The sequence below is a fragment of the Scyliorhinus torazame genome, chromosome 4 (assembly GCF_047496885.1).
Source record: "Scyliorhinus torazame isolate Kashiwa2021f chromosome 4, sScyTor2.1, whole genome shotgun sequence".
Lineage (NCBI taxonomy): Eukaryota > Metazoa > Chordata > Chondrichthyes > Carcharhiniformes > Scyliorhinidae > Scyliorhinus > Scyliorhinus torazame.
The window spans coordinates 314,744,914-314,770,157 of NC_092710.1; the positions used below are offsets into that span (position 1 = coordinate 314,744,914).

Consider the following 25,244-nt stretch of genomic DNA (forward strand, 5'->3'; position numbering starts at 1 on the left):
TGTTCCCCGTAATGGGAAAACGATTAAAGAATACAATGTTTCCTTACAATCTCATGGGTTTGTGCTGAACATATTTAACTTCTAGAAGGGGTGCGAATGTGTTGGACAATGGATCCCTTAGACTTACTGGGGCCTCCTGTGTTTTCCTTTTCATATTCAAATGCCCTGTGAGATGATGAAATCATTTCCAATGTGGGTGACTTTAACCCCTTGCTTGCTGGTTTTCCCTTGGTATATGTTTAACCCTTTGCCTGCTGTTTTTCCCTTGACCTGTGCTATTACAATACTTTGAGACATCTTTATTATACCAATCCTGACACATATAGCAATTTCTTCCGCTAACAGAGTTTACAACTGCCTCTGCAAAAACATTTTTTAATGGCAAGCATGGAAAAATTTGGAGCCGTGGGCTTGCTCGGAACTGGACTGAAGTTATTCAAAATCATAAGAACCTAACAATGGCAGACAAGGGAAACTTTTACCTTGAACCTATTTTTAAACTACATCCCATTGGCTGCCTTCTCAAGTTGTAAAAGGTTATAAGTTCACGGATGACATGGAAATCGGTGGTGTGGTAAATAGTGAGGAGGAAAGCCTTAGATTACAGGGAGATATAGATGGGCGGGTCAGATGGTCAGAACAGCGGCAAATGGAATTTAATCCGAAAAGTGTGAGCTGATGCATTTTGGGGGCCAACAAGGCAAGGGAATACACAATGAACAATAGCATGTTGGAAGTACAGAGGGACCTTGGGTTGCATGTCCAAAGATCCCTGAAGGCAGCATGACAGGTAGATAAGATGGTTTAGAAGATATGGCACATTTGTCTTTTATTAACCAAGGCATTAAATACAAGAGCCGGGAGGTTATGATGAAGCTGTATAAAATGCTTGTTAGGCCACAGTTAGAGTACTGTGTGCAGTTCTGGTCGACACACTATAAGAAGGATGTGATGCACTAAAAAGGGTGCAGAGGAGATTCACCAGGATGATGAGGAGAGGCTGGTTAGGCTGGGATTATTTTCCTTACAACAGGGAAGGGTAAGGGGGGGCCTAATCGAGGTTTACAAAATTATGAAAGACGTAGTTAGGAAGTAACATTTCCCCTTGGCAGAGAGGTCAATAATCAAGGGGCATAGATTCAACATTTAAGCATTACAATGAGCACTTCTGAAGCTTTAAAAGCTCCATCTGGTTGTCAAAATGTGCAGGTGTGGCTGTGTGACCGGAATGGAACATGGCTTTCAGGTGCCATAATATATATTGAATATACACTTAATTATGATCTATGTCAAAGTTTATGTCTTGGTTTTTATGTTTCAATAAATCAGTGCAGGCTTTTAGTAGAGATTAACTAGAGATACAGTAAAAAGAGAATCACGGCGGCATTTAACCAGTTTCTTGCACTCAGTGAACTGATTAAATATACATTTGGATGGAGTGCTTTTCTCTGGATTTTCAAGTTATATAAAGTATGTTGGAAGTGAGCAAGATTAAGCTGTGATTTTGTATTGGAATTCTGTTCTTTGGAGGGGAAAAAATAATTTTACAACGTCTCCAGTATTTTTCCTTTTGCAGGTGCAGTTAACTAGGCTGCCAAGGGTTTGAAAGGAAATTATCAGCCAGAAGTTCTAATTCCTGATTATTATCCAGCAACCATGTGCCTGTAAAATAGCTTGCCGGCACTTGCAGTCTAGGTTAGTGCAATGATAATAGCCAATTAGATCAGGTACCAGAGCATGACGGAGCTGTGGGACTGCAGTGCAGCAAGAAATCAATGTCTTCAGCAGAAGATGTAGGGTGAAAATAGAGAAGAGGGAAATACACTTTTACATATGAACCAATACCTTTGGGTAAAAAGTGGATCTCCTTTAATAAAATATTTATAAGCATGTGGGCAAGTTACAAGTTCTCTAGAGAAGACAAAGTGAGCTGGTTAATCTTTTTCACGTTTCGGGATCATAGAATCCCTATAGTGTAGAAGCCCATTCAGCCCATCGAGTCTATGCCGACTTTCCAAAAGAGCACCAGACATCGGCCCACTTCCCCGCCTATCTCAGTAACACCACCTAACCGTTGGCCACTAAGGGGCGATTTATCATGGCCAATTCACCTAACCTACACATCCTTGGACTAAGGCAGGAAACCAAAGCATATGGAGGAAACCCACACAAGGGGAGGCAGTGGCATAGTGGTATTGTCGCTGAACTGGGGTTCGAATCCTGCCATGGCAGATGGCGAAATTTGAATTCAATTTAAAAAAATAAATAAATAAATCTGGAATTAAAAGTCTAATGGTGACTACATTGTCGATTGTAGTAAAAAAAAACATCTGGCTCACTAATATCCTTTAGGGAAGGAAATCTGTCGTCCTTACCTAGTCTGGCCTACATGTGACTCCAGATCCACAATAATGTGGTTGACTCTTAAATGCCCTCAGGGATGGGCAATAAACGCTAGCCCAGCCACCGACACCCACATCCTGTGAATGAGTTTTTTAAAATGACACTGGGCCAACGTGCAAACTCCACACAGTCATCCAAGGGCTGGAATTGAACCTGGGCTCCTGGTGCTGTGAGGCAGCAGTGCTAACCACTGTGCCTCAAAGTGCCGTACAGTTATAAGATTAAAGCCACATTTGAGCTAATTTACTCATATTAAGGTAGCGCAAACAGCAGGTGAGATAAATGGCCAGTTAAATTGTTCTGTTACACTCAGCTGAGGAAGGATTTGGCCAGGACAGCAGGAAATGTTCCCAGCTTCAGCAACACGCCATGAAGTGTGTCTGAGGCGTAGGTCTGCTGAGTGATTGCCACCACAGTCCAGTGCTTCTCCGCTAAGGGTGACATGGTAGCACAGGGACTCTGGTTCGATTCCCAGCTTGGGTTACTGTCTGTGCGGAGTCTGCACTTTCTCCCTGTGTCTGTGTGGGTTTACTCCGGGTGCTCCGGTTTCCTCCCACAAGTCCCGAAAGACGTGCTTGTTAGGTGAATTGGACATTCTGAATTCTCCCTCTGTACCCGAACAGACGCCGGAGTGTGGCAACTAGGCGATTTTCACACTAACTTCATTGCAGTGTTAATGTAAGCCTACTTGTGACAATAATAAAGGTTATTATTATTATAGCACTGATGGCAGTGGTCTAGTTTAGTTACCCAAGTCCTGGAATGGAGTTTGCTGTATTAACATTCAATGTCACCAACTGAACCAAACTCTTATTTTATGTAATCGATGTTTGGAAATCGTAACTGATCACACAAGTTTCTGTTAGTACAAATGTTGTAAATGATTTTTCCCTTTATTCCTGTTGACAGGAGAAAATGGAGTTTTGGTTACAGTCCATCAAATTAGCACTGGACAAAAAGAGCCAGAAAGGATCTATCCAGATTAGTTCTGAAAACTTAATGAAAGTGTTTAATTTAGTGCCAGATCTATCACGACCATTTGAGTATCTTTTAGCCACAGGAAACCTGCGCTCAAAATCAGGTGAGTTCCATTCTTATGATAAGTATTATAGCACGCTTAGAGCAGCTAGCAAATAGACTGACTTAAGAAAGTTATTTTGGAAAGTCTGATTTCTGTTTGTTTTCTGTCAGCAAATGTAAATTTAAAATCTAATGTAGATTAGATGAGCAAACTGCAGAAAATATTCAACTTGCTGCAGATTTGTATGTGTTCGTAAAGTTTGTGTTGCTGCACTTGCAGCAATATCAAAGCAATCATCACTGCTTCTTACAGCTAGAGTGCAAACATTTCCAGCAGTGGGCAAAAGTGTTACCAATTATGTTTGGATTGCTAAAAAAGTTAAATTGGCTGAATGATGCTTAAACCAAGAAGCAGTTGGGCGATCTTGTCCATGTATCACAGGTATCGTTCTCTTTAGGAGTTAAAAATTCAGAAAGCTAACTGCACAGATTATCTTTGGTGATTATCATCCAGCTGATTGTTGGCTGATTTCATCCACATGATGCTGCACTCTATGGTAGTTTGCCTTTCAGTTTATGGAGTTTGTGAGATATAGTTGAGCGAAAGGAAGGGGGGGGGGGGGGGGGTTGTGGAAGTGCCTGAAGAGCAAACTTTGTCTTAATTTCAAAATAAATACATTTAGGAACATGAGTTGCAAAAATGTTTTTTTTTTAAATGCTTGTTTAAGCCAACAAAACAAACTTAGTTTTCTTCATTGCATCTTCACAAAAATGAGGCACATTTAACCATTATGTAAAATATGGAACCATAGAATTCCTACAGTGCAGAAGGGGTCCATTCGGCCCATCGAGTCTGAAAGACCACCCTACCTAGGCCCATCCCCTGCCCTGTCCCAGTAACCCCACCTAACCTGTACCTTTGGACATTAAAGGGGCAATATAGCAGCCCCAATCCACCTAACCCGCACATCTTTGGACCTAGGAGGAAACTGGAGCACCTGGAGGAAACCCACGCAGACATGGGGAGAAAGTGCAAACTGCACACAGACGCCCAAGGCCGAAATTGAACCCGGGTTTCTCGGGCTATGAGGCAGCAGTGCACACCACCGTGCCTCCTCTATACACAAAATACACCTGACTGAGTCTGCTGTTGAAATGCAGACACAAATCTTAAAAGACATGCAGTAAAGGGCGGCATGTGGCACAGTGGTTAGCATTGGGTCTGCGGCGCTGAGGACCCTGGTTCAAATCCCGGTCCTGGGTCATTGTCCATGTGGAGTTTACACATTCTCCCCATGTCTGCGTGGGTTTCACCCCACAACCCAAAGATGTGCAGATTAGGTAGATTGGCCACGTTAAATTGCCCCTTAATTGGAAAAGAAATTATTGGGTACTCTAAATTTATTTAAAATTAAAAAAAAAGACATGCAGTATTTCATGGGATTCTGGGTAATGGTACATTTTGATTTCAAATTTATTTCTCTTCTCTTTCGTTCCAGGTCTGGGGATGCTGCAGGATTCGGGTTTGTGTGTTGTGGCAGACAAGCTGAATTTTATCCGTTATCTCTCGCACTTCCGCTGCGTGCACAGAGGGGCTGCTTTTGCTAAGATGAGAACCACCTCTGTGCGCAAGTTGCTACCAGAATCCTGGGGCTTCCTGTGTCCTGTGCACACTCCGGATGGAGAGCCCTGTGGGCTAATGAATCACTTGACCGTCATTTGTGAGATTGTGACTCAGTCATCAAGTACTGTCTCACTGCCAGCCCTGTTTTGTGCACTAGGTAAGTGATGAGAGCACTGTAAATTAAATGCTAGAGTATTGGATTGGTTATAACATAGTGATTACAGAGCAAGTTGCTTAAAACAAATTAGTTTATGCATGGGTATTTGATCCACCAACTGTTCAAAAGTTGGGAAAGATTTAAATTTTTCTTGCCTAGTGTAAAATCTATTTACAGATATTGTATGGATTTCTGATGCAGCCAGCACTGTACATTGAAATGTATGTAGAATGCTGAATGTAAGTGTCTGACAACTGGACTGAGCTGTTCGTGAGCATTGCTGTGCTCATCGTGTGAGTACATTTCAGTGGGGCAGCTCATGGGATTAGAGAAGCATTGGCAACATGTATATAGAATTGGCCAAGGGTCAGAAAGCAGAGATATTACGGTCCCTGACCAGAACCCAACAGTAACTAGGATACTTGACAGAAACCCCAATATTTTGTTTAATTTTGTAAGACTGAGTGATGGATTTAACCATTCGGTTACCAGCAGCACTTTGCGATTACTGGAACTCAGTAGAAATTTAAGTTAAAACTTCTCAGGTGCAAATAAGAATTGTTTTATTTGTCTTACAATTGAAAGTCATTTTAAAGTCCAGCCATCATATGGCTCACAAAGAGGCAATTTGGAGACAAATGAACTTTCAAACAATCACAGATAAAATTTTACTTGCTTAGGCAAACAGCTCGAAATAACTTCTCAGAGTTAGAAAGTGAAATATGAAGGACAGGTTGATAGATAACGAATAGTAAGTCGAAAAAGAGAGAGAGCGAGAGATCCAGCTAATCTTCAGCTTCAAACCAACACCACCAACCAACTAACAAATGGCAGAATGAAACTTACAGCTATACTGTTTCATATCTGTCTTAAGCCATCTAATCACACCCCAATATAATCCTAATTGGTTTGGGTTAGACTCAAACACATCTGATTTGACGGCAAGCCGTCCATCTTTAATATGTAACATTACTTCTAATTATTTTGTCTCTGCATACTTGTGTAAAAGAATGCGATATTGTGCTTTATCAAGGCCAGCAAAAACTGGTTTTCTGATGGCTTAGCTATTGTAACAATGGAGACTTCATGTTATCTTGTCATGCAATGCTGGACAATTACTTGAAAAATGTTAAATCAAACTCTGTTTTAATCTAGTAAAGTGAATTATGCTGCTTCTATGAAATTGTTATGTTTTGAGAATGTTGGAATCAAATATATTTGATTCGATGTTCTAACTGTCCATTTTTTAAAAAACAAACCAGCAATAGTCTAGAATGTTTCAGCCTGTATAAGTTATGGAATATGATTCAGGCTGTAATCACTAATGGCCTGAAATGAGAACAATAGAGCCTTTAAGTTACTGGGCTCTTGTCACCTCGTTGCCATGGATTCACCCCTTGTCCTTGGAGAAATGTAGTGAAGAGTGCTTGTTTTATCAGACTTCTGTGTTTCTTTTAAACTATGTATCTAAAAGTTGTGTTGGAGAAAATGATTAAATGAATTTGCAGACTATGTGTTTTTAATCCTTAATTTAAAACTGGGGCTTAATATTTACGCTTAAACAGCTATCTTTTACCTATATTAGGTGTATTAGAAATACCTGGCTTCAACACTGAGGAAAGGATACCTCGCTTCAGGAGTGATTTCACGCAAAATGGGGATATGGTAGATTGAAACAAACTGTATTACTGACACAGTATTGAGCCGGAGCGGGGAGTCGAGCCCGGATTGCGCGGCAGTTGGAGCGGCGGGGGCGGAGCCTAACACGAGGCAGTCGAGGCGGCAGGCCCGAACCCAGAGTGAGGCAGCCGAAATGGTGGCAGAGGGTGAGGCAGCAGGGCTGAAGATAAAAGTGTGGAGCAGCAGGGCTGAAGTTTAAGATAAAGTGTGGAACAGCAGGAGCAGTGAGACTGAGGTCAGCGCTTGAAGCAGCCGGAGCAGTGGGGCAGGTCCCAGAACACGAGGCAGCCGAAGGCAGCATGTAGAGGGGTGGCTCCTGCTTGAGGTGTATGTGTTTTTTTTTCTTTTTGGGCATTATTAATGCCCGGTCCTGGGGGCAATTCATGAAGGACTAAGAACCGGCAACGAGGCGAGAGGTGTCCAAAAATCAGAGGAAGACAGCAGCGAGGAGGGGAGAGAATGTTGAGCGTGAGGACCAGCCCGGGGGCTGACAAGAGGGCGGAGGCCGGGCTGCTGGGTGCAGCCGCACTGCTTACAGCAGAGAAGATGGCTGAGGTGGTGTCTCTCGAGCTCGAAAAGCAGTTTGCAAAGCATAAGGAGGTGATAAGAAAGGAGATGGCAGTGGTGCGGAAGGCGTGGGTAGAGGAGGCAATTGCACCAGTGAAGATAGCTGTTGCAAAGGCGTCGGCTGAGGTGAGGGAACAGAGTGAGAAGATGAAGGGAGTGGAGGAGGCCATGTCATGACACAGTGACCAGCTCACCTCAATGGGAGATGAGCTGCAGGGGGTGGTTGAGGCCAATAAGGGGCTGCGAACAAAGCTGGAGGATATGGAGAACCGCTCGAGACGACAACATTTAAGGATTGTGGGCTTGCCCGTGGGGGCGGAGGGCCCAAGGCCGACAGAGTACTTTGCCAAGACGTTGGCAGAACTGCTGGGGGAGGGAGAAGAATCCTCTTGGTATGAATTGGACCGAGCTCATTGGTCGCTGAGGCCTAAGCCTAAGTTAAATGAGCCGCCAAGGGCAGTGATCATGAAGATATCACATGAAGGAGAAGGTATTGAACTGGGCAAAGAAGGAGCGGGAGGTGCAATGGGCTGGTGCCAATGTTCATATCTATCAGGACTTGACGATGGAACTGGCAAAGCAGCGAGTGGCTTTCGGCCGAGTTAAGGCGCCGTTGTACGGCAGTGGAGTGCAGTTTGGAGTGGTGTATCCAGCAAAGCTAAAGGTGACCGACAACTCCAGAGACTTTTATTTTGAGACGGGGGAGGCGGCGGGGGCATTTATGAAGGCAAAAGGCTTGAGACGGAAGTAAAGAGTGGGAGAATATATACATGTAACTTTGAATAATGCTCCTACTTCATACTGTTATAGAGGTTAAAAGTTTTTTGCTGTTCTTTATAGCTTTGAATAATGTTCCGACATCATGCTGTTATAGAGGTCAACGATTTTTGCTGTTCTTTGTAACGACGTTTTATTTTAATGAAAAGTATATATTTAATTGTTTTCTTTTCCTGGGACTGGGCGGGAGGGGAGGAAAGGCCTGAGCAGGGGTCCCCCCACTAGCTAACGTAAGTCGCCGTATTGTAGGGGCTGCGGACATTGGAGCATGGTGAGCAGGTTTCAATGGACCTAGGAGGTGAGAAAAGGGAGGGGAGGGGATTGACACGGGTGGGGTCTCTTCGAGAGTGTAGGGAGGGATTCTGGGAGGGGGGATGGGATTCAATGTCAACAATGGATAGGGACGGGTCAGGCTCAGTGGGTAGGGCCTGAAATAATAATAATCACTTATTGTCACAAGTAGGCTTCAATGAAGTTACTGTGAAAAGCCCCAGTCGCCATATTCCAGCGCCTGTTCGGGAGGGGGCTGGAACGGGAATTGAACCCGCGCTGCTGATCTTGTTCTGCATCACAAGCCAGCTGTCCTAGCCCACTGTGCTAAACCAGCCCCTATTATTATGATGGTGGATAAGTGGGGGGGGGGGGGGAAGAGAGACCCCCTGTTTGGATAGTTACGTGAGGGGGTTGGGAGGCCCAGTGAAGGGGTCGAGGGTGCTTGCGCATTTGAAAAGTTTGAAAGCATAAGTGCCGGGGGGGGGTTGCGGTTCTGGTTCGTAAAGGAGTGAGGTTCCAAATGGAGAAATTGTGGCAGATCAGGGAGGTAGATACGTAATAGTGACAGGGGCATTGGAGGGGAGGTTGGTGGCGTTTATGGTCCCAACTGGGATGATGCAGGGTTTGTAAAGAAGGTGTGTGGGGCCATCCCCGACTTGGATTCACATGAATTGATGGTGGGTGGAGATTGGAACATGGTGCAGAAACCAAAATTGGACAGGTCACGACTGCAATCGCTTACCCAGTCAGGGGAAGCGAAGGCATTGGCTGGGTTAATGGTGGAAATGAGAGGAGTGGGCCCTTGGAGGTTCTTGTACCCGGGGGAGCGGGTGCATTCTTTCTTCTCTTCAGTTCATAAGGCCTATTCACGGATAGATTTTTTTGTGGTGGGGAAGTTGCTGTTGGCCAGGGTCAAGGGGTTGGAATATTCGGCAATTGCGATATCGGACCATGCGCCACACTGGGTTGATATGCTGCTGGAGAAGGGAATAGTGCAGAGGAGGGGGTGGGGCTGTTGGGGGACCAAGGGTTTTGTGATAAAATTGGAAAAGTGATTGCGGAATATGTGCAGTTTAATTGTACAGGTGAGGTCTCACAGCTAGCGGTATGGGAAGCTTCAAAGGCAGTGGTGAGAGGGGAGGTGATATTGTTTAAGGCAAAGGTGGATAAGGAGGAGAGGGTGGAACGGCAAAGGTTAGATGAGATGTTGGAAGTGGATAGAAGGTATGCAGAGGATATGGATTCAACACTGTTGGAAAAGAGGAAGGAGGTCCTTTGCATGCTGGCAGGTCAACTTCGGAGGGAGGTAGCGGCGAGGGAAATTGTTCAGGTGAGGGATAGGGCAGGGAAGTTGGTGGTGGCTCCAGATCCGATTAATAGGGGGGAGAGAGAGCATTGGGTATCTTTGTATGCGGACGACTTGCTGTTGTACGTATCAGAACCGAGTGTGTCGATAGGGGGCATATTGGAGTTGCTTCGAGTGTTTGGGTCTTTTTCGGGATATAAACTAAATTTAGACAAAAGTGAATGTTTTGTGGTGTTTCGGGAAGGGGTGGGGTGGGCTACCATTCCGTAGGGCGGGTACTCAGATATCTGGGGGTGCAGGTGACACAGGATTGGAGGGGGACTCCATAGGTATAACATTACTAGCCTGGTGGGGAGGATGAAAGCAGATCTGGCAAGGTCAGTGGCGGGTCGGGTACAGGCTATTAAAAGGAACGTGTTGCCGTGATTCCTGTTTATTTTTCAGTGCCTGCCGATCTTCCTGCCAAAGGCATTTTTCAAGGAGGTCTAAAAGATGATTACTTTGTTGATATGGGGGGGGAAGGTGGCTAGGATTAGGAATTGCAGAGAGGACGGCAGTCAGGGTGCTTGGGTCTTCCGAATTTACTATATTATTTCTGGGTGGCGAACGCGGAGAAGGTGAGGGGCTGGGTTAGAGGGAGACTCCCAGTGGTTAGAATGGGGTCGGGGCTGAGGGCGATGGCAACAATGCCACTCCCGATGGACCTGGGGGATACTCGGAGTCCAGTAGTAGTAGCGACATTGAAAATCCGGAGGCAGTTGCACCAGCACTTTACGCTGGGGGCGGGTGAAAGGAAATGCCGATTCGGGGGAATCACAGATTTGAGCCAGGGAAGGAGACTGGGAGTTTTCAGAGATGGGAGGAGAAAGGAGCCAGGGCACTAAAGGATTTGTTTCTGGTATGTTGTTGGTGGATTCCTGAATCCTTTGATGTTTGTATTTAAAATGTTGAGGGTTGTTTGGGGGTTGGCGTGAGGGAGGAATTGTTGGTCAGGGGATTGACACCGACAAGTGGCAATCTTGTAGCTCCTTTTGAAATTGGTCTGTACGCTCCCAGGTGGCCTATTAAAGCTGCTCGGCATAGTTAGGTTGTGACATTCCTGAAACCGAGAATATTCTTTTGTTCTGGAGACCACTGGGGGAATGTTTTCAAACAGAGGGCAACCATTTTAATTGTCTTTGTTCAGCAGAAAAGCCCAGTTTTAAAATATTATTATTATTATTATTCCTTGTCAACAAAACAAGATACTGTTTTTTCAGTCATGATGCTCCTATGTTTATTATCAGTGTAAGCCCGGCTGTGAACTGTACCTTATCCTCACGTTCTGCAGGTGTTACTCCAGTGGATGGTACACCTAGCAAGCCATATTCTGAATGCTACCCAGTTCTCCTGGATGGTGCTGTTGTTGGCTGGGTAGAAAAAGAATTGGGACCTAGTATTGCTGATACGTTACGCAGCTTTAAAGTATGTATCGATTTTACTTCGTTATTTTCCTGTTTTTTTCACATTTATGATTTGTGTTACCAAAAGTAGATTAACAATTGTTCACACACCAGCCATTTTCCCATTTCACACACCACCCTCTAGCCCATACCCTGGGACTTGCAGTTGTTTTCAACCTTTCTCCACTGCTGCTAGACCAATTCTGAAGCTTGTCTCTAGGCATTAAAACAGTCAGTAGAGTTTAGGGGGTTTGAGTGTCCAAGGGAGCTAAACATCATGAGAGATGTCCTCCTGAACTGGTACACTGTGTGCCATTAGGACGATATCTCTAGAATCGTGCATTATATATTTTCTGTTGCATTACCTACACATTATTCTTGTTGTTTTGTTAAAATAAAATGTTTCTGGCAATTACGGCACCATTTTTCTTTGCATTAGCTGACGTTGTATATTGGAGGTTGGGTTCCCCAAAGTAAGTGTTTTCAGGATTTTGTTGATTGCGAGGCATCAGAAAAAGTTGAACGCCATTGTTTTACACAATGGGAAAAGGGAGGGAGCGCCTCTCTTCGTCTGCCTTTTCCTTCATCCTTGTGGAGATGTCTGCATGTGGGATTTAAAGTGGGGCTTTGCGTCACTCAGGGTTTCTCTGTTTTCCATCAAAAGTGGAAATAGATTGGTGTAGGAAATACAGGAATGCCTGTTGTTGTAGTTAGTGATCATGAACATATACTGTCCTTGACTTCCCCTCCCCTCTCGGCTTACAGTGTTGAGAGTAATTGGAAAGCCCCTACTTGGGCTGAGCTCCGCTAACTCAGCGTGGACTCCAGATCTTGTCTAATCTGTGCGGCTTTTGCTGCTCACAGGAAAAACCCATTGACCGAGTCAGTAAATTTATAATTGATGCAGAGAATTAAAATGAATGGACGTTACATATCTAGTTTGGTAGGGAGAATAAAACCTGATCTGGCAAGGTGGGATGGTCTCCCTCTGTCACTGCGGGTCGGGTACAGGCGGTTAAAATGAACAAGGTCATATTCGGGGTGTCGGATCAGCCGGGGTTGGAAACGGGTGTGGAGGTAGATGATGTAGCCTTCGCCTCGTTGATCGCCCAAAGGGATGGAGGTCAACCTCTCCACCCTGTGCCCTGGCATGATGGGGGGACTTGCAGGAATTCTTGACTCTTGAGAAGGTCAAATATGAACCTGAAGGGAAGAATGGAGGGGTTCTACAATTCATGGGCGTTATTCATTATGCACTTTCGAGAATTGGATGACATTGAACATTACGGGGAGGGTTGGGGGGAGGGGGACTGTATGTGTTAATGGCGACTATGGGTGATCCCTGATTCCTTTTTGTTATTTGTTTATATTAACATGCAGGTTAATGTTTGCGGGTTTGGTGGGAGAATGGGATTGTTGTTATTGATATGGGGATTGACATTTCATTCGTTACTGATTATTGTTTATTGTTGGTGGGTGTAAATTTGGGAGAAAATGTGAAAAAGGAGGAGAATAAAAATATATATTTTTTAAATGAATGGACGTTATGGATCAATAGTGTTAGTCTGTGATCTGTTCTGCTGTCAGGTGCTCCAGTTGAAAAAGGTCCCTCCGTGGATTGAAATTGTTCTTATACCAATGATGGGTAAGCCTAGTATTTACCCAGGATTGTACATCTTCACCACCATGAATCGCATGATGCGGCCTGTCAGAAACCTGGACTTGGGAAAAGAGGAGCTCATTGGGACACTTGAACAGGTAATAATCTCTGAATAGTGATATTTTTTAATTGTGTATTTTAGAAATGTCTAATGCATTGCTCATAAAATAAATTTGGATGAATTTGAATAAATTTCGATAGCCTTTGGCCTACGTTTTTCCATCCCAACATGTAACTGCTCCTTAAATATATTGTAATACAAATGCTAACATTTTTTATTGTGCTGAAAACATGCCAGTGGGGAAGAGTTTTTTTAAAATTTACTCTTTCATGGGATATGGGTGTTGCTGGCGTATTATTTGCCACCCATCCCTAATTGCCCTTGAACTGAGTGGCTTGCTGGGCAGTTAGGAGTCGAGCATATTTCTGTGGATCTGGACTCACATGTAGACCAGACCCGACCAGATAAAGGTGGCAGATTTCTTTCCCCGTGGATATTAGTGGACCAGATGGGTGTTTATGATTATTGGTCACCATTACTGAGGCTAGCTTTCAATTCCAGATTTTATTAATTGAATTTATATTCCGCCAGCAGCTGTGATGGGATTTGAAGCCATGTCGCCAGAGCATTAGCCTGGGCCTCTGGATTACTAGTCCAGTCACATTGCCACTATGCCTAAGTCTCCCCCCTTTATGTCTCCTCCAGACATCCCTTTACTTGTGTTCCCATGCCGGCTAAGGTTATTCATAAAGACTCCGCCCTCTCAACTTTGTTCCTCGCCTAAGGTGTGGTGGTCCTCAGGTTAAATCACCACCAGTCAGCTCTCCCCCTCAAAATGGGAAAGCAGCCTAATGTCTCCTGGAACTATGGCGACTTTACCAGTGGGAGGGCATGCAGACACTTTCTGAGTACTCGTTTATCTTGTGTCCAACCTACTCGCTGTTCTGTTTCCATGAAGATGATAACATAAGAACTAGGAGCAGGAATAGGCCACCTGGCCCCTCGAGCCTGCTCCACCATTCAATGAGATCATGGCTGATCTTTTGTGGACTCAGCTCCACTTTCCGGCCCGAACACCATAACCCTTAATCCCTTTATTCTTCAAAAAACTATCTATCTTTATCTTAAAAACATTCAATGAAGGAGCCTCTACTGCTTCACTGGGCAAGGAATTCCATAGATTCACAACCCTTTGGGTGAAGAAGTTCCTCCTAAACGCAGTCCTAAATCTACTTCCCCTTATCTTGAGGCTATGCCCCCTAGTTCTGCTTTCACCCGCCAGTGGAAACAACCTGCCCGCATCTATCCTATCTATTCCCTTCATAATCTTATATGTTTCTATAAGATCCCCGTCATCCTTCTAAATTCCATCGAGTACAGTCCCAGTCTACTCAACCTCTCCTCGTAATCCAACCCCTTCAGCTCTGGGATTAACCTAGTGAATCTCCTCTGCACACCCTCCAGTGCCAGTCCGTCCTTTCTCCGGTAAGGAGACCAAAACTGAACACAATACTCCACGTGTGGCCTCACTAACACCTTATACAATTGCAGCATAATCTCCCTAGTCTTAAACTCCATCCCTCTAGCAATGAAGGACAAAATTACATTTTCCTTTTTAATCACCTGTAAACCAACTTTTTTGCGACTCATGCACGAGCACACCCAGGTCTCTCTGCACAGCAGCATGTTTTAATATTTTATCATTTAAATAATAATCCCTTTTGCTGTTATTCCTACCAAAATGGATAACCTCACATTTGTCAACATTGTATTCCATCTGCCAGACCCTAGCCCATTCACTTAACCTATCCAAATCCCTCTGCAGACTTCCAGTATCCTCTGCACTTTTTGCTTTACCACTCATCTTAGTGTCATCTGCAAACTTGAGACACATTGCCCTTGGCCCCCAACTCCAAATCATCTATGTAAACTGTGAACAATTGTGGGCCCAACACTGATCCCTGAGGGACACCACTAGCCATTGATTGCCAACCAGAGAAATACCCATTAATCCCCACTCTTTGCTTTCTATTAATTAACCAATCCTCTATCCATGCTACTACTTTCCCCTTAATGCCATACATCTTTATCTTATGCAGCAATCTTTAGTGTGGCACCTTGTCAAAGGCTTTCTGGAAATCCAGATATACCACATCCATTGGCTCCCTGTTATCTACCGCACTGTTAATGTCCTCAAAAAATTCCACTAAATTAGTTAGGCACGACCTGCCCTTTATGAACCCATGCTGCGTCTGCCCAATGGGACAATTTCCATCCAGGCGCCTTGCTATTTCTTCCTTGATGATAGATTCCAGCATCTTCCCTACTACCGAAGTTAAGCTCACTGGCCTCTAATTACCCGCTTTCTGCCTACCTCCTTTTTTAAACAGTGGTGTCACGTTTGCTAATTTCCAATCCGCCGGGACCACCCCAGAGTCTAGTGAATTTTGGTAAATTATCACTAGTGCATTTGCAATTTCCCTAGCCATCTCTTTTAGCACTCTGGGATGCATTCCTCAGGGCCAGGAGACTTGTCTACCTTTAGCCCCATTAGCTTGCCCATCACTACCTCCTTAGTGACAATAATCATCTCAAGGTCCTCACCTGTCATAGCCTCATTTCCATCAGTCACTGGCATGTTATTTGTGTCTTCCACTGTGAAGACCGACCCAAAAAACCTGTTCAGTTCCTCAGCCATTTCCTCAGCTCTCATTATTAAATCTCCCTTCTCATCCTCGAAAGGACCAATATTTACCTTAGCCACTCTTTTTTTGTTTTATATATTTGTAGAAACTTACAAAAGATGCAACCCTCTGCAAAGGAGACAAGTGGAATAAAGAGGAAACTATTTCGTCTTGTGTTTAAAGAAAACAGGCTAAAGTACCTGATAGCTGAAAGTCATTCTGAGGCAAACAGTTCAAAGCCACACTGATGTTCCCTCTCTTTTAATATTAAGGAACACAATTTGACTAAAGTGCTGGAAAACAAACTAGCTGTTTTTACTAACGTTTATAATACATTCTGTTGGCCACTGCAGTTGTACATGAATATTGCTATCACCGAGGCGGATATCTTGCCTGGAGTAACCAGCCATCAGGAACTCTTTCCCCATAGCATGCTGAGTGTAGTGGCTAATTTCATCCCATACTCTGACCATAATCAAAGTCCCAGGAACATGTACCAGTGTCAAATGGGTAAGTAAAAATGGAAGCTAAACTATTGAAATGGAAGCTAAACTATGGTAATTTAGAGATTGAAATTGCACGGACAGCCGCATCTGTAAATAATTAATCAACATTCACCACTCTGCTGAAGTGAAAGGAATACAACCCTGTGCAACGGGTCCAGTGGATTAGAAAGAAGTAGCAGTGGAGGAATTGGCCGGCTTATTGGACATGATACCGGAGGAGGGTCTGGTGCCATGTCCACAGATGTAGGGAATGATGGGGACGAAAGGAAAATAGAATATTATTTCATTGTAACACTGAAGGTTGAGATTGCATTGACTCAGTAGGTAACAATGGCAAAGGAATGAGACCTGCTGAAACAACTGTGTAGATAGCACATTGGGAAGGAGCAGAATTAGGCCACTCGAGTCTGCTCCATCATTCAATCATGGCTGATATTTTCTCATCCCCTATCTCGGCTTTGCTGCTGAAAGGACAGAAGCGAAGAGGTTCAGATGCGTCCGTGCAAAAGTAGGACTGCCGTGCATGTCCTCTTTTACTTCGAGACTGGTTTCAGAATAGCATTGACCGAAGTACAGGTCATAACATTTAACAAAATAAGTAAATGACAGCAATTGAATTGAAATCCGATTTACGTAATTTTATTCTACTTTTTAAAAGCTAAAAACTTGTGTGCCAAAAACCGACGTTACACCAATTGAGCTGCATCACATAGTTGGCATAATTGGCCAGTCGCATAGACCTATAAGGTTGTGGGTTTGAACATGGTCAGTGTTGAGATAGATAGGGTGGCAGTTAGACTCGATGCGGCACGGTAGCACAGTGATTAGCACTGTTGCTTCACAGCGCCAAGGTCCCAGGTTTCATTCCTGGCTTGGGTCACTGTCTGTGCGGAGTCTGCACGTTCTCCCCGTGTCTGCGTGGGTTTCCTCCGGGTGCTCCGGAGTTTCCTCCCACAGTCGAAATGAAATGAAATGAAATGAGAATCGGTTATTGTCACAAGTAGGCTTCAAATGAAGTTACTGTGAAAAGCCCCTAGTCGCCTCATTCCGGCGCCTGTTCGGGGAGGCTGTTACAGGAATTGAACCATGCTGCTGGCCTACCTTGGTCTGCTTTCAAAGCCAGCGATTTAGCCCTGTGCTAAACAGCCCCAAAGATGTGCAGGTTAGATGGATTGGCCTTTTTGGGGGGGCACAAAGGTTAGATGGGGTTACGGAGATAGGGTGGAGGTGTGGGCCTAAGTAGGATCCAAGGGCTGGTGCAGACTTTGGGCCCAATGGCCTCCTGCACTGTAAATTCTATGATTCAGTTTGACCTGAAACACCTCAGATAACGAGAGTATTCGACCAGAGTTACCTGTCCTGCTCACTATCCAGTGGTCTGTGCTGGAAGTGAGCATGTGTGCATTTTGAGTATGGCAACGTTGCTCCTGGCTTTGACGTCTTTTTCTCATAGTTTAATACCTTGCCAACACTCACCACATAAAGCTTGCACGTCAAGAAAGACCCTTTAACTAGTTTAGCTCAGTGAGCTAGACAGCAGGTTTGTGATGCAGAACAAGGCCAGCAGCAGGTTTAGTTCCCATACCAGCTATGAATTCTCCCTCTGTGTACCCAAAACGTGCCAGAATGTGGAGACTAGGGGCTTTTCACAATCACTTCATTGCAGTGATACTGTAAGCCTACTTGTGACAATAAAAAGATTATTATTATTAAAAAGGAACTAAGAGGCAACTAATGCCTTTTATACCCTACGGACTCTATTAGAAGTCAAGGTTTTCAGGATAGGAGGAGGGGGAAAAATTGTCAGGGTGGTGAGATAGGAAAGGATATTAAATTCATTGTGGAACAAAAGTTTTTAAATCATGCCTTTCGGTCTCTACGAAGTACTGTAATGTAATTATGAAGGTATTTCAATTTTTTCCCTCTAATACTTTCTTGCTCAGTCATTCTTTTATGTCAGCAGACGACAATATTCTTCAGTCTTGCTGATTGCTGTTAAGAAAATAAATAATTCAACTAAAAGACAAGTACAGCAAATGCTTAGCTTATTCATTTTAAGTATTGACATATGATAGTCCAGTAAACATATTACTTCTACTTCTCTGACTTTTTAGGCAAGCAAACAATGGGTTTTCCATTACACACTTACCCGGACAGATCGGATAATAAACTCTATCGCCTTCAAACTCCTCAGAGTCCTCTTGTGCGGCCACACATGTATGACTACTTCAATATAGATAACTATCCCATAGGGACAAATGCAATTGTAGCTGTCATCTCGTACACTGGATATGACATGGAAGATGCTATGGTATGTATTTGCTTCTTGAATTAAACTGCTGAGTACAAACTCATATACCCACAACAAGTGGGGTGACTAATGTTTTCAATGTTGGAAACAAGTGATATTCTTTACCTGCCATTAAACGACGCACATCTCTGTACTTGTTGGTGAATGAAAGTCCCACCTGGGTTGATAATTTCTGCCATGGAGGGGGGTGAGTTGGCATCTGCTTACTGATTTCTGTCAATGCTAGTTAATCCCAACTCGTTCTTGGTGCAGATCTGTAAAATCCTGCAGCTGTAACTCAAATCAGGAACCGCGTGAATTGGGGATCATATACATTTGTTGACAGGGTTGTGGGGAAAAATGTTTTGTTTGGAGCATTTAGCCTGTCTGTAAATAGTCTTGCCATCGTACATGGATAAACTTTATTTTAATGTTTAATTTAAACACTCATCGGTTTTGGTACTGAAGGAAACTTCCAATTTTGTTACCTCCATAGAAGAATGTCCATAGAATCCCTACAGTGCAGAAAGAGGCATTTGGCCCATTAAGTCTGCACCGACCCTCCGAAAAAGCACCCTACCTAGGCCCACTCCTCCGCCCTATCCCCATAACCTCACCTAACCTCACATCTTTGGACACTAAGGGGAAATTTAGCATGGTCAATCCACCTTACCTGCACATCTTTGGACTGTGGGAGGAAACCGGAGCACCCGGAGGAAACACACACAGACACGGGGAGAAGATGCAAACTCCACACACACAGTCATTCACGGCTGGAATCAAACCCATGTCCCTTGTGCTGTGAGGCATCATACGGCAGCCCATAAATTAATCTTTCTCTGCATTTAGAAACCACCAAGGCAAAGCCTCCTGTTTCAATACCTGAGCTTTACTAATGGAGTAATTTATGCTTTTCATTCAGTGTATTCTGTCAAACTTATTCACATGATTTATTGGGAAAGTAAAGTTTCCCATTTGGATTAAAACGGTTGTTCTACTGAACAAGACAGAAGTCACCAAGTACCTCATTAAAATTAAATCACGTGCACGTTACTGGTACACATATATGAAAACCTCCGACCAGTGTGCAACAAATGAAAATTGATACGCTGGTTCAGTTTGTGATGTTCTCTGAAGTTTGTTTTGAGATACATTGATAGGGCAGTATTTGCGGAGTTTTACTCTTCCTCTGAGTTGGTGAGCTTGGTACTATAACTAGATGCTTGAAATGAAAATTGTTCCATCTAAACATTCCTCACCTCAATTAGCAAGTCATTTTAAAAAAGCTTTGTTTAATATCAGCCCTCTAATCATTCTGATCATCGCTGCTAAGAGGGTTAAATCATGAACAGTTTTAGGATATTTCTAATACATGCGGTTGTAATGTCCGAGGAAGCACACCCACTGCCGCCCACGGGAAGTTCCCAAGTAAGGATTGCCCGACAATTGCTTGGGAAATGAAAACTCCCGATGATCAATTTCTCCGCACTGGGAAACATCCGAAAAAGCGATTTAAATCATGAACATCAGATGGATCTGACTGTGTTACATTAATGGCTACCCAGAAAATATTTGAAGAATGAAAAACACTTCCAGCTTCTGTGTAAGGTAAAGTTGCCATAGTCCCAGATGACCATAGTCTGCTTTCCCCTATGTGGGGTTGAGCTGACGGTGATGATTTGCATCATGAACCAGATATCTAGCCAAGTGAACTAAACCTGCCTCCAGCTTCTGGGTAAGTATTGTACAGATCCACACTGCCCCCTCCAGGGACTCGCCCCACCTCTTGTCTACCTCCAGGGGACTCACCACCTCAACACTGGACTCTGACTCCCTCCCCCCTCCACGGGACTATGCTTTCTTGCTTCCACCCCTCCCCTCAATTGTCTGACTTACACCCCACTCGACTCTCCGACTTCCCCAAGTTACCACACCCATACCCCAATGGCTAGATCTTTAGGCTCACCTGATTTATGGACAGTTGGTGCCGTAAAGAAGAGTGGTCTACTCCTGTCTGATTCTGCAGCAAGCCTCGGGAGCACCCGACCTCCCATAGTTCTCATCCGATCTGAGGTGCAAGGTAGGGGGAGACTAGATCGAGAAGATTTCCAGGTACGAAAGTAGAAGCAGAGTGGCAATCCAACTCTGATTGCCAATCTGTGGAGGCTCAGACCCATGGTGTTCAGTTTTGGAAAATATTTTTCTGTTGAACTAGCTGTACAGTACTGACCCTAACAGTGTGTGTTTTTTTCCCCCATACATGTATGAAAAAGATTGTGAACAAGGCATCTTGGGAGCGAGGATTTGCTCATGGAAGTGTTTATAAGACTGAAATGATAGACCTTGACCAAAAGATTAAGCAACATGATGGTCTCTTTGTGTTTGGTGTCAAACCTGGTGATAAGCGAACAGCACAGAAACTTGACGATGATGGACTGCCCTTTATTGGGGCCGTATTGGAGTACGGTGATCCTTTTTATAGTTATCTGAATCTCAACACCGGGGATAGTTCTGTGATATACTATAAGTAAGTAAAAATGTGACGACTAGGGGCTTTTCATAGTAACTTCATTGAAGTCTACTTGTGACAATAAGCGACTATTATTATTTGTGGTATATTGTCTGCTGTGTTGGACTACATAGTGGCAGTGGTTGTACTTTGAAAAGTAATTTGATGTGTAATATGATTTTGAAATGTTTCAGTGACATCACAGAATTGTTATGACGCAGACCATTTAGCCATTGTGTTTACAATGGCTCTCCAAACGAGCATTTAAAATTTTGTTTTTCCAATTAAGGGGCAATTTAGCGTGTCCAGTCCACCTACCCTGCACATTTTTGGGTTTGTGGAGGTGAGACCCACGCAGACACTGGGAGAATGTGCAAACTTAGGGGCTGGTTGAGCACAGGGTTAAATAGCTGGCTTTTAAAGCAGATCAAGGCAGACTAGCAGCACAGGTTCAATTCCTGTACCAGCTTCTTCGAACAGGCACCGGAATGAGGCGACTAGGGGCTTTTCACAGTAACTTCATTTGAAGCCTACTTGTGACAAAAAGCGATTTTCATTTTAATTTCATTTCACTCCACATCAAACCTGGGTCCTTGACGTTGAGGCAGCAGTGCTAACCATTGCACCACCATGCCGCCCTTCCAAACAAGCATCATGACTTAGTACCATTTCCCTGCCTTTTCCCAGTAGCCCTGCACATTGTTTCTATTCAAGTAATGCTCTCCTGAATACCTCTGATGCCTCCACTGCACTTCAGGCAGCGCATTCCACACCCAAATCACTCGCTGTGTGAAAACGATGTTTCTCACATTGTATTTGCATGATGAAGTGCAAATCCTTCCCTTTTTACTTGTGCATGGGCCCAGGGATGCAATTGGGACACAACTCATTGACATTTTTCCAAAAAATGTTGCATTTCGATCTCCAGACTTTTTGGCAGATCATAACCACTTCCAGTTTAGGTTGTGGGTGAAGTACCCATTGTTGAAACCTATGGTAACATTAATAAAATTAACCTGCTTGTGGTTGGGGTACCTTTTAACCAGATACTGAGCTTTCAAGATTGTGAATAGATGTAACTTTTTTTTAATGTTGCTTATTTTCCCACAGGAGCAAGGAGAGCTGTGTTGTGGATAACATCAAAGTCTGTAGCAATGATAATGGAACTGCGCCGTTTAAGCGTGTGTGCATCACTATGAGGGTCCCTCGTAATCCCACTATTGGAGATAAGTTTGCTAGTCGGCATGGGCAAAAGGGCATCTTGAGTCGATTGTGGCCAGCGGAAGATATGCCGTTCACGGAGAGTGGAATGATGCCGGACATTCTGTTCAATCCCCATGGATTCCCATCCCGTATGACCATAGGAATGCTGATTGAAAGCATGGCGGGTAAATCTGCCGCCATGCACGGTCTGTGCCACGATGCCACTCCGTTCACGTTCTCTGAGGAAAACTCTGCCCTGGAATACTTTGGGAAGATGCTGCAAGCTGCTGGTTACAACTACTATGGCACGGAAAGGATCTACAGTGGCATCAGTGGGTTGGAGCTGGAGGCGGACATTTTCATTGGGGTGGTTTACTACCAGCGCCTGCGACACATGGTGTCTGACAAGTTCCAAGTTCGAACTACTGGGGCGAGGGATAAGGTGACAAATCAGCCCCTGGGAGGGCGCAATGTCCAGGGCGGTATTCGATTTGGGGAGATGGAACGTGATGCCTTGTTGGCCCACGGAACGTCATTCTTGCTTCAAGACCGCCTCTTCAATTGCTCTGACCGATCTGTAGCCCATGTGTGCATCAAGTGTGGTAGCCTTCTGTCGCCAATACTGGAAAAGCCCCCGCCATCATGGTCTGCCACACGTCATAGGAAATACCAGTGTACTCTCTGTCACCAATCAGACACCATCGAAATAGTCTCTGTGCCTTATGTTTTCCGATACTTCATAGCTGAACTTGCAGCGATGAACATTAGCGTTCAACTCGATGTGAGATGATATGGCGGATTCATTTCAGTGGGGTTTTCTTTTCAATAAATGTATTTCACTCAGTTTGTATATTTTGTACAGAGAGTGGGAAAGGGTAACTAACATATGGTAAAAGCTGTACCATGCTGAAAACTTTCAGACTGATTTGTATTCAGATCTTGCTGCGGACTCTTGGTGGCAGCACAGGCATTGATATAGAATCATAGAATCATAGAATCATAGAAGTTTACAGCATGGAAACAGGCCCTTCGGCCCAACCAGTCCATGCCGCCCAGTTTTTTACCATTAAGCTAGTCCCAGTTGCCCGCACTTGGCCCATAACCCTCTATACCCATCTTACCCATGTAACCATCTAAATGCTTTTTGAAAGACACAATAGAATCAGTCGTGATTCTCGTGGGATTTGTTTGATATCTCGTGGGATTTGTTTGATAATTATGTTTTTCACTGGTTGCAGACAATGTGTTGGAAGTTGCATTGTCAGAGAAGTTTTAGGATGAATTATATACCACAACCGCAATGTTTACAGAATTTTTCATTGTCTGAATCTGTAATTTTGTCTCGCGTGCTAAAATAAATTGCAGTCTCATTGCCCAGTCTGAGTGCTGCTGCTGTGGACACAGCACAACAGTAAATAACATTTATTTTTCAAGAAAAATTGCTTTCATTTTTATTTCTAAGCATTTCCTCTCTGCCAATAGGGCTCCTTCTCAACTACATGAGGTTGTGCAGCAGTCTGCTCCCAAATCTCAGCTCTGCTACTTTGAAAGTAGGGTCTTCGAGGTGCAGTGCACCAGTTTATTGTTCTGTCCCGCTGTCTGGATTCTGCTTGCTTGACACCTTACACTTGTTACAGAGAAAGGGAAATCAGAGGTTGTAGGGAATTTGAAATTGTGATTTTTGACTGATAACACGAGAATGCTGAGCGTGCTCTGTCCTTTATATGAGACGTTAAACTGGTTGGCACCAACCCGTCCTAATGGTTCAGGGTGGGATTTAGGATCCTATTTTACCAGAAGTTGTGGCACCTGGCTTTAACATTTCTCCCTTTAGAGTACCCAATTCAATTAAGGGGCAATTTATCGAGGCCAATCCACCCACCCTGCACATCTTTGGGTTGTGGGGGCGAAACCCACGCAAACACGGGGCGAATGTGCAAACTCCACACGGACAGTGACCCAGAGCCGGGATCGAACATGGGACCTCAGCGCCATGAGGCTGCAATGCTAACCACTGCGCCACCGTGCTGCCTTAACATTTCTCCCTTAACCGGCACTAGTATAAACAGATTAATTGGTCATTCACTACTTCTGAAAATTACTAGATATCCCTGCACAACAAAAATGACTGCATTTTCCCCGATGTGGAATACGATTAGATATTTCTGGGAGTTGTGATAAGGTCATATACAAATGCAAGTCTTCAAGTATTGCACAAGAAATTCCAGCAGGCTTCATCTTTTGTTGCAACATTAGCACCTGGCTTTCAAATCTGAGCCATGGTTGGAAGAATCCAATGTTAGCACATATTAGTCTTTTACTATACAGGTACTGGAGTAGTTTCAAGGATCTGATAGCAAACGGCTATTCGGAAATTCTGTACGAAAACGTTCAGACTGGGATGGCTGCTGCTCTTAAATTTACAAAATGCTGCAGTAGCTAAATTCCTGATAAAATGATAACCATCACAATCTCACAAGGAAACTTGATCATTTTAACGTACACCTTTCATTCAGTTCGGATCACTATGCCACTAGGGAAACACGAGGCGCACTGTAGAGAACTACCAGGCATTAGGTATCTGGAACTTGAGGAAAGATTGGAAACATGGGAGTTTGAACAAAAAAAATCTTATGGAGGCATTTAAAATTGTTAAATTAATCCAGAATATTAAATTCAAATATGGGCGGCACGGTAGGTCAGTGGTTAGCACTGTTGCTTCACAGCGCCAGGGATCCGCATTCGATTCCCGGCCTGGGTCACTGTCTGCGGAGTTTGCACGGGTTTCCCCCCTCTGTACCTGAACAGGCGCCGGAATGTGGCGACTAGGGGCTTTTCACAGTAACTTCATTGCAGTGTTAATGTCAGCCTACTTGTGACACTAATAAAGATTATTATTAATTGGGGACGGATTAAAAATCTCAAGATCAGTATTAATTTCTTGCCCAACTTGCCTTGAGAAAGTGATGAGCCACCTCTGAACTGCTGCAGTGTGTGGAAAGGGTTGCTTGCTCCTCAATGTAATTGCAATTCGCCAGCAGTTTGATTCGAGTACATTAATGAACCACTTGAGTGTTTACGACAATCTGACACTTGCATGTTCTGCTTTTTACTTCTGGATTTGAAAACAAAAATGAATTCA

At 44.0% G+C, this 25,244-nt stretch overlaps 1 protein-coding gene across 1 annotated transcript in view; it reads left to right on the forward strand.

Annotated features, from left to right (window-relative positions):
- polr1b (RNA polymerase I subunit B) overlaps nucleotides 1-23,541 on the forward strand; it is a 64,741-nt gene extending 41,200 nt beyond the window's left edge. The window contains exons 8-15 of the mRNA XM_072500113.1: nucleotides 3,313-3,484; nucleotides 4,923-5,204; nucleotides 11,138-11,271; nucleotides 12,837-13,007; nucleotides 15,948-16,104; nucleotides 18,215-18,411; nucleotides 20,664-20,917; nucleotides 22,010-23,541. Coding sequence (XP_072356214.1) covers nucleotides 3,313-3,484; nucleotides 4,923-5,204; nucleotides 11,138-11,271; nucleotides 12,837-13,007; nucleotides 15,948-16,104; nucleotides 18,215-18,411; nucleotides 20,664-20,917; nucleotides 22,010-22,892 — 2,250 coding nt within the window. The 3' untranslated portion in view covers nucleotides 22,893-23,541. The remainder of the gene's footprint in view (nucleotides 1-3,312; nucleotides 3,485-4,922; nucleotides 5,205-11,137; nucleotides 11,272-12,836; nucleotides 13,008-15,947; nucleotides 16,105-18,214; nucleotides 18,412-20,663; nucleotides 20,918-22,009) is intronic.
- The last annotated feature ends 1,703 nt before the right edge of the window (nucleotides 23,542-25,244 follow it).